Genomic DNA, 8453 nt, shown 5'->3' with positions numbered 1-8453 from the left:
TTGTAATTATTAGATGCTCCGTAGACATAGTGTGGATTGTATGTTGGTGTTGGGGAAAAGCCAAACAATTCATGTTATGGTTTGAATCACTGTTCCACTTTAAACTACTTAAATGTATGTATTTTGAGACTTTGAAAAGAAGTAACTAATGAAATGATTTGCTATTGTATACACGATCTCCCTACTGTCTAATTAATGAAAACACGTCTTCTCTTGATCATGGGTGAGTTGGGTAGAAAGTATCAAACATGCTTGCTTGACCGGGTTCACTTGGTTGAGCGCCGGTCGCGCTCCTCGAGTTTTGGGCGTGACAACGCTAGCCCTGGCGCACGTTCTTGTAGATTCTGTTTTGTGCGCCATAGGTAGCGCCCCACGCTGCTCGTGGCGCTACTCTGTGGTTTTTTTCCCTTTTCTTCCCCTTTTCGCTTCAATTCACGCACCCTTTTACCAATTTGCCTCCGGATGATTCCTACACATAAAAATACCATAAACTAGCACAAATCATTACATTACACATCCGAAATCTACGAAGCATGAGTAAAATATTAGGCAATATGCATATAAATATACATACTTTGAGCCAAATATCACACTTGCTTAGACACATATTGTCCTTAGGGTTCGTTTTGTTATTAGAATCAAAACACTAATTTTGATATCAAATTTGGGTTTAAATTTGTCATTAATATTTGATTATTAGTATAAGCTAATATCGGAATAAATTTTATCTTACAATTTTTGTATTATTTATCTTACATTGAATGTGGATTTATCTCACAAAAACTTTATTACCAAACAAATGATTCCTTGTTGTAATAATATAAAAGAAAAATTATAATCCATATTAGTTATTCCTCTCCGTTTTAATCTATATGACATATCTTTTGGTTAGTTCGTTTAAAAAGAATAACACATTTTTATATTTGAAAATAATTTAACTTTAAACATTTTATTTTATCAATTTTACCCTTATGAAAAGTTTTTGTAGCCACATAAATGTCAGCCCATAAAATTTTTACCCTCTAATATTTAAGATCACAAGTTTCAAAAGTTTCTTTTTATTTTTAAAGTTCCGACCATATAAATTGAAATTGAGAGAGAAGAGTATATTTAGGTTTACAACTTGTTTGGATGGTTGTCATGTATCGTTTCATAATTTATCGTATCATATTGTATTGTATTGTTTCGTTGATTATACATTTAGATAGATCGTATTATTTTCCGTCTTTTTATAATGCTACACACCAATAATTTAAAAGATAAGCCTCTAGTGTTATAACAAAATCTATGATACGACGTATAGTCATTATAAAAATGATGGATATAGAGTAAAATATAATTATTAAATAATAATTAAGAAAAAATGAGAAGAAAAAATTAAGATAACAATGAGATTACACCAAATGAGACAATACACATTTCATCATTAGTAACACAAATTCACAATATAATATAAAATAATTTAAGTAACAATTAAATTAAATATTATATTTATAGTAACAATATAATATAAAAATAACAACCATTCAAATAAGCTTTTGTGGGGTGGCGTGGCAGGGGTGACTAATATCTCTTTTTCCCCTCCAGCAAAATCCTTTTTCCTTTTCCCCCTTCAGCAAATCTAGGCTTCGGCAGTCCAATCTCCGTCTTTCTGCAAACTCAATTAATCCCCTCTACCACTCTTCCACCTTCAGGTACTTCAAACCCTAGCCTCCGTCATTTTTTTGCTCCGTCATATGCTATGAACATAACAAGATCTACTGTTTTTTCGTTGTTGTATGAATATTCGATTAGATCTGGCGATTTCTGTGAATTTTTTGCTTACTTTTGCTCCATTAATATCGTTGATGCTACTTTTTGCTTTTCAAAGGTCTTTCATCTAGGCCATTCATTTTTCTTTTGTGGAATTTCAGGATCTTTGGTATTTGATATGAGATTTTAACATGTTTATCAGATTTGAGCTTGGGTTTGAAGGTAAGGAAGTAACCTATGGCGTCAAAGCGCATATTGAAGGAGCTGAAGGATCTGCAGAAGGACCCTCCCACATCATGCAGCGCTGGTATGTTCGCTCTGCTTTTCTTACACTATTGTGTTTAACATCTCATTGATTTTAGAACTTCTAGCCACATAAAAGTCCAGTTAAATCTAAGTGGTTTCTTGAAAAAAATTAGTACTTTATTTACTTTTTTAATAGCAAAATTGCAATGAATGCTTGTATAAATTTATCGACGTAATTGGTTGTTTCATTTGTAGTTTACTACAACTCAATGTGGATTTGATCAAATTGCTCTTTTGTCTCATGTGGGGCCATCCACCCTTAAGAAGAAATCTTCTTGCCATGATGTAAGGGGTAAATTCTCTACTGTCTATCAGGGAAGGGATACCAACACAACTGCTAAAAGCGAATAAAAATATTAAAGTAAATGTGATAAATACAAAGAGACACAAATATAGCGTAAAAACGGAGAGGGGTAGAATCTTATTAATGTCATGTTCTTGTGATACAACCAGTGTAATATGTAAAGATTAGTGTAGAAGAAATCTTGAGATTTGTCCTCTGCCCTTGTCGATGGGGAGTTGGGGCTCTAACTTTCACGGTCATAGGTGCTTGTTCTAAATTTTATGTGTAGAAAGAATAATATTTTCAAGTACATTCAGACCTCTCTATAACAGTATTTCACTATAACAGTCAAGTTTTTTCAGAACCAATTGTTATGTTATAATATATGTCCTCTATAACAATACTTCACCATATAACAACAACGATCCAGTAAAATTTCAGTAGTGGAGTCTGGGGAGGGTATTGTGTACACAGACCTTACCCCTACCCCGAGGGAGTAGAGATGCTGTTTCCGAAAGACCCTCGGCTCAAAAAAACGAAAAGAGACAAAATATCAGTACCATCAACAGAAACCATAAGAATAATAACAACGTCATGAAAACCAGAAAATAGATGAAAAGCAAAAGCAATATCAGTAAATAGACCCGACACTATGAAAAATGGAAGAGTAGTGAGAACACAACATTAATCACTAGCAGTCTAAGACAAAAATCCTATTAGAGTAGCCTCGCATTGGTATGAAGTAGAAATAGACTCAAATACCTCTTAACCTACAATCCTAATGCTTGACCTCCACAGCTTCCTATCAAGGGTCATGCCCTCGAAAATCTAAAGTCACGCCATGTTCTGCCTGATCACCTCTCCCTAATACTTCCTAGGACGCCCTCTACCTCTTCTCGTGCCTTCCAAAGACAGCCGCTCACACCTCCTTACCGGGGCATCTGGGCTTTTCCTTCATACGTGCCTGAATCATTTGAGTCTCGTTTCTCGCATCTTGCCATCAATGGGAGCCACGCCCACCTTCTCCCAAATATCCTCGCTCCTAATCTTATCCATCCTAGTGTGCCCGGGCATCCTCATTTCTGTTACTTTCATCTTCTGGATATGTGAGTTCCAGTGTTTAGAAAAGCGATCGCTTCGTCGCTTAAAGCGCGAAGCGACAGTGTATCGCTTCTGGCTGCTCGAAGCGATGCGATCTTGAAAAGCGTGCGCTTCACTAGCTGAAGCGACGAAGCGAGAAAATCGACGAAGCGATCGCTTCTTTTACAAAAGCGCACTGGCCCTTTTTTTTAAAAAAACTTGGGTCTGTTTTTTAATTATACAAAAAAGACCCCTAAATGTCACAACAGACCACTGCTTCTCCCGTCAAAACAGAGACATCGACAAAGGGCTAGGGTTGACCCCTTCTCTCTCAAGCTCGAGCTCGACCACTTCTTCTCCAGTCCAGGTAATTTCTTTCTCCTTTCTGCCCCTGCCCCTGCCCCTGCCCCTGCCCCTGCCCCTGCCCCTGCCCTCCCCCTCCCCCTCCCCCTGCCCCTCCCCCTGCTCCTGCTCCTTCTTCTTCTAAAATTAATTATATATATGTATTATTTTTAGTTTATGTGATTTTTTAAATGTTTTTTTTAGTTTATATAATTAATTATTATATGTATTTTCAGTTTATTGATGTTCGGGGACATTTTCAGGGAAAAATTAATTATATTATTCTTGAAGAAGAAGAAGAGTAGAAGAATAAGATGTTGATTCTAGTAATTTAGTAGCTTTGATTTTACTTGTGGATGGTTTGTGGATGATTTGGTGGTACCTAGTACCTACTTTTAAGTATTTAAATTGAAGTTTTTGATTATTTATAATTTTACATTATGTTTTTTAAGAATTGCGCTTCACTTTAATAAAGCGTGCGCTTCGCTTTTGAAGCGAGGCGAGCCCTTGTCGCTTTTTTGCGCTTCGCGCTCTCAAAAACACTGGCGAATTCTTAACTGGCCAACACTCAGCCCCATACAACATGGCCGGTCTAACCACCTCTCTACAAATCTTACCTTTGAGTATCAGTGGCACTTTCTTGTCACACAGGTCTACAGATGCTAACCTCCACTTCATCCACCCCACCCCAATACGGTGTGTGACATCCTTGTCGATCTCCCCATCCCCTGGATAACCGATCCAAGGTACTTGAAGTTGCCTCTCCTGGGGATGACCCGTATTCAAGCCTCACGTCCATGCTCGCTTTCCTCGGCTCGGCGTTGAACTTGCACTCTTGGCATTCCGTCTTACTCATGCTCAGCTTGAAACCCTTAGACTCGAGGGCCTGTCTCCAAACCTCCAGCCTCTCGTTAACACCGCCTTGCGTCTCATCAATCAGAACTATGTCGTTAGTGAATACCATACACTATGACACCTCCCCTTGAATATGGTGTGTTAGTGCGTTCATCACCGGGGTAAATAAGAACGGGCTGAGCGCAAATCCTTGGTTTAACCCCATAACAACCAGAAAATGTTTCGAGTCACCTCCGACTGTTCTAAGCCGAGTCTTAGCTCGATCATACATGTCCTTAATCTCCCTAATGCAGGAAACCGACACCTTTTGCCTCCAGCACTTCACTATAGTAGCAGAAAATATCAGAACAAACGATGTTGTTATAGAGAGGTTTGACTGTATATGAGAGGTGATGTAGTCTGTTATTGCATGACCGTCAGATATTTAAAGAGCTCTTATTTATAATGGAAGAGTACAGCTACCTACTACCTTGGTTGGTGTAAAATTGGAGCCTAATCCCCTTAATATAAGGAAGTGACTCCTTTCTTTATGGAGTGGTTGTTCAGCCTTATTTCGAAGGATGAGAGAGTGGCACATCATTTAGTGATCAGTCAATTATTCCTCCTTAACTTGGTCCTAAGTAAGATAAGTTTGCCCATATGGTTCGTATGGCCTATTACAATTACAGGAGCTATCCCATGGCTTGTTGCTGGAGATGATCGTAAGACTCATTATAGGATACACTCATATGACCCGTTGATAGAGACAATTGTGTGGTCTGTAGAGAACATGGTATGTTGGCAGGCCTGAATACAGGCATGTCGGTTCCTTATAGAGAATGTTCAGAACCTCATGCATGCAGAAACACATGATAAGTAGATTTCATCATGTACGAGGATCACTATAATGCATGTGTTATTGGGTGATAATCAAGGTTTCGTGGGGACCTCTAATGATAGAGACGTGATTTTGGTGAGATCGTGGCCCAAACATCTCGGTGGTGGTTAAGGAGTCTATTGGACTTTCAACTTTATTCCTTTAGACTTGGTCAAAGGCAGAATCATGGGCAAGTCATGGATCCAACACGTGGAGGTCGTGGCCCGTAACTTGACGACGAAACGGTTCAAATTCTTGGGTACAACACTGTAAGCGTTTCGGGAGAGATTGTTCAACCGTGGAGTTGCTCGTGCAAGAAGCTAAATGTGGGTACCTGAGCCTTAGTAGTATGAAGGCTTGTTCAATGGATCAGTCATGTGAGCCTATGGGTGGGATGTGTATTTTCGACCACTACACACGGGAAAGAATAATATAAAAGATTATGTATGGCAAGATAAAAGTGCGTCTGGACCCCAGAACAAGTTAAGAATCAAACATCAAAATTTATGTTCCATTTTGTTATTGTATCTTTTCTTTTTCCATATTCTCTTAGTTTTATTTTAGAAGTAAGGAGTTCTGGTATTGATTAAATAGGACTTAATGCCCAAGTGCAGTTCACTTACATTTGTTAAAAGTTAAAACTTAAAAGTGACTCATTTATTCCCAAGATAAAACATGACCTAGGAGGTATGCTGTCATTGACTGTAGCCTTTGTATAATATTCCATTTATGATGGCATCTCTCTGGCTGTCTTAGAATTTTCTGTTTTCTGCAGCCATCTGGAAGCAACATCCTGATGATGATATTAATTGTTGAAATGCGATTACTTGTTGGGTCATATTTATTTCAATAAACAATTCCTCATCTGAATGTTCTGCTACATCTGAATGGTATTAATATTCTAAAATGATTTTAATTTGTTTACTACTTCATCTAAACAGGTCCTGTGGCTGAGGACATGTTCCATTGGCAAGCAACAATCATGGGGCCTACAGATAGCCCTTATGCAGGGGGTGTATTCTTGGTTTCTATTCATTTTCCTCCTGATTATCCATTCAAGCCACCTAAGGTATGCTTATGCTTCAGAATATCTCTTGTTTTGCTTGTGTTAATTTTTTATGCCATTATTGACTTTGACGAACTGGAGAATAATCGTTTCGAACGCATTTGATCAATTGGAAATGAATTTATTTTTGATTTTTTTCTGTTAAACGAGCAGGAAAGATTTGTAAGTCTAGACGTAACAAAAGATTTCAGTGCCCATATATGGTTTAACACTTTTAACTCTGTCTAACCTTCTTTATCTTAAAAATTTAAGTGTCATAAAATTTTCAATGCATATACCTTGCTGTAAAAAGTGCTAACGTTTCGTAGTGTGGGAGATGCTCTTCACTTCTAGGTTTTACATTCTATAAGCATGAGCTCAGGCCTAAAGCTAATGGAACATAATCCATACTCCATTGCAGCTAGCTTCATTTCCCTCGGGCTACATTATATCATATACCTCCTTCTGATTCTCCCTACTGCTTGGAAGATGATATAGGTCAGACTCTTGGAAAAAGCTCTGAAAACGTTTGCCTTCTCTAGGTTCTCTTTGTCTTTGGGTACTAGAGTGCATTCATTCATTTGGATGCCTTTAAAAAGAAAATTGTTAGCTTAACTAACATGGGAATAAGTCATCTCAGTTTTGGTTTCTTTAGCTTTATGATGATTAGAGGGAGAGGGAGGATCAATGGAGGGCTGACATTAGTTTGCTGTTAGATAAGTTTGCTTAAGTTGGTTCTCTAGTTTCGAGAAATACTTATATGAAATGCTGCGCAGTATAAATTGCTTTTTTGCTAACTCCAAATGTTTTTGATAAGATCAGTTTGTGGTGATGATCTGATAAGCTTTTCATTGGCTCAGGTTGCATTTCGAACTAAGGTTTTCCACCCTAACATCAATAGCAATGGAAGCATTTGTCTGGATATTCTTAAAGAGCAGTGGAGTCCAGCATTGACCATATCTAAGGTTGGACCTTGGTCTTTCTTTCATCTTCAATTCAATGTTTAATGTTTTTAAATTGCTTACTGAAATGGATCAAACTTCAAAGCCACACTTGAAAAAGATTGTAGTTCACATCTTAAGTTTAACATGTTGGTGGCAAATATTATTTTGGTGAAGATTTCTCCAAATGATCTGCATGTAAGTTTTATACCCCTGTTGACTCTTGGGCTCATTTGTCTTTATAAGTAAATTAACTTCTTGGCTTTACCCCTGGGTTTATATTCTTTGCTTTTACATGGCTATTAGCGTTTGGATATCTGAATAGGCTGTTGGTATGTTTTCAGGTCCTGTTGTCCATCTGCTCTCTATTGACAGACCCAAATCCAGACGATCCTCTTGTACCAGAAATTGCTCATATGTACAAGAATGACAGGTCCAAATATGAGGCCACTGCTCGAAGCTGGACACAGAAATATGCTATGGGATAATAGCAAAAGTGTCACTGGGCATGTCAGAGACTTTTGTAGCTGCACGTCTTAATTGTGCTTGGGTGAAAGAATAAAATGTGGGTAAGGAGCTTAAAATTTACTTCTTTCTCCCGTTGTGTGGTTGTCAAGAGACTGAGATCTTTCAAATTTGTGAATATCTATTTGATGAATGTTAGCAAGGGGGAAAACGTAATGTAACGTGTACTTTGGTTACCTGTCTGACATGCTACTTTCCCTAACTTTCCCAATTTGCATGACTAGTTGGAGCCATCTTTGGAATGACAATTATTATTGATACTGATATTGACCTAACGGCTTGAGATGGCAACTTGCGTGGCTAGTATGTTTCATGTCTTGGAATGATAATTGAAGTTGGATTTTGTAATGCTCAAGCTTGGACAAGTCTTTACGTGAGATGGCAAGATGGCTGATAAGCTTGGTTCGATGTTGGAATTTTAGTGCTAATATGACTGATACCTAGGATGGTAAGTGAATGCTTCCTTGC

At 37.9% G+C, this 8453-nt stretch overlaps 1 protein-coding gene across 2 annotated transcripts; it reads left to right on the top strand.

Annotated features, from left to right (window-relative positions):
- The first annotated feature begins 1532 nt into the window (after positions 1–1532).
- Positions 1533–8161, top strand: LOC107807653 (ubiquitin-conjugating enzyme E2-17 kDa-like). 2 transcript variants are annotated; one of them, XM_016632076.2, is made up of 5 exons: positions 1533–1694; positions 1955–2059; positions 6416–6543; positions 7380–7484; positions 7805–8161. In XM_016632076.2, exons 2-5 carry the CDS (start codon positions 1990–1992, stop codon positions 7946–7948), a joined length of 447 nt encoding a protein of 148 aa, XP_016487562.1. In that variant the 5' UTR covers positions 1533–1694; positions 1955–1989; the 3' UTR covers positions 7949–8161. The 2 variants fall into 2 exon arrangements, with proteins under 2 accessions (XP_016487562.1, XP_016487563.1); XM_016632077.2 differs by having other exon boundaries at positions 1542–1694; positions 1914–2059.
- The last annotated feature ends 292 nt before the right edge of the window (positions 8162–8453 follow it).

Source organism: Nicotiana tabacum, chromosome 10 (assembly GCF_000715075.1).
Source record: "Nicotiana tabacum cultivar K326 chromosome 10, ASM71507v2, whole genome shotgun sequence".
NCBI lineage: Eukaryota > Viridiplantae > Streptophyta > Magnoliopsida > Solanales > Solanaceae > Nicotiana > Nicotiana tabacum.
Note: the sequence above shows the minus strand (reverse complement) of the source record. Positions and strands in the feature narration are given on the sequence as shown.

What these genes read in the sequence shown, in the direction of transcription:
- LOC107807653 (XM_016632076.2), top strand. Translation starts at nt 1,990, where the DNA reads ATGGCGTCAAAGCGCATATTGAAGGAGCTGAAGGATCTGCAGAAGGAC. An exon ending in TCCCACATCATGCAGCGCTG is followed by an intron (nt 2,060 to 6,415) that starts GTATGTTCGCTC and finishes TCATCTAAACAG; the next exon opens with GTCCTGTGGCTGAGGACATG. An exon ending in ATCCATTCAAGCCACCTAAG is followed by an intron (nt 6,544 to 7,379) that starts GTATGCTTATGC and finishes TCATTGGCTCAG; the next exon opens with GTTGCATTTCGAACTAAGGT.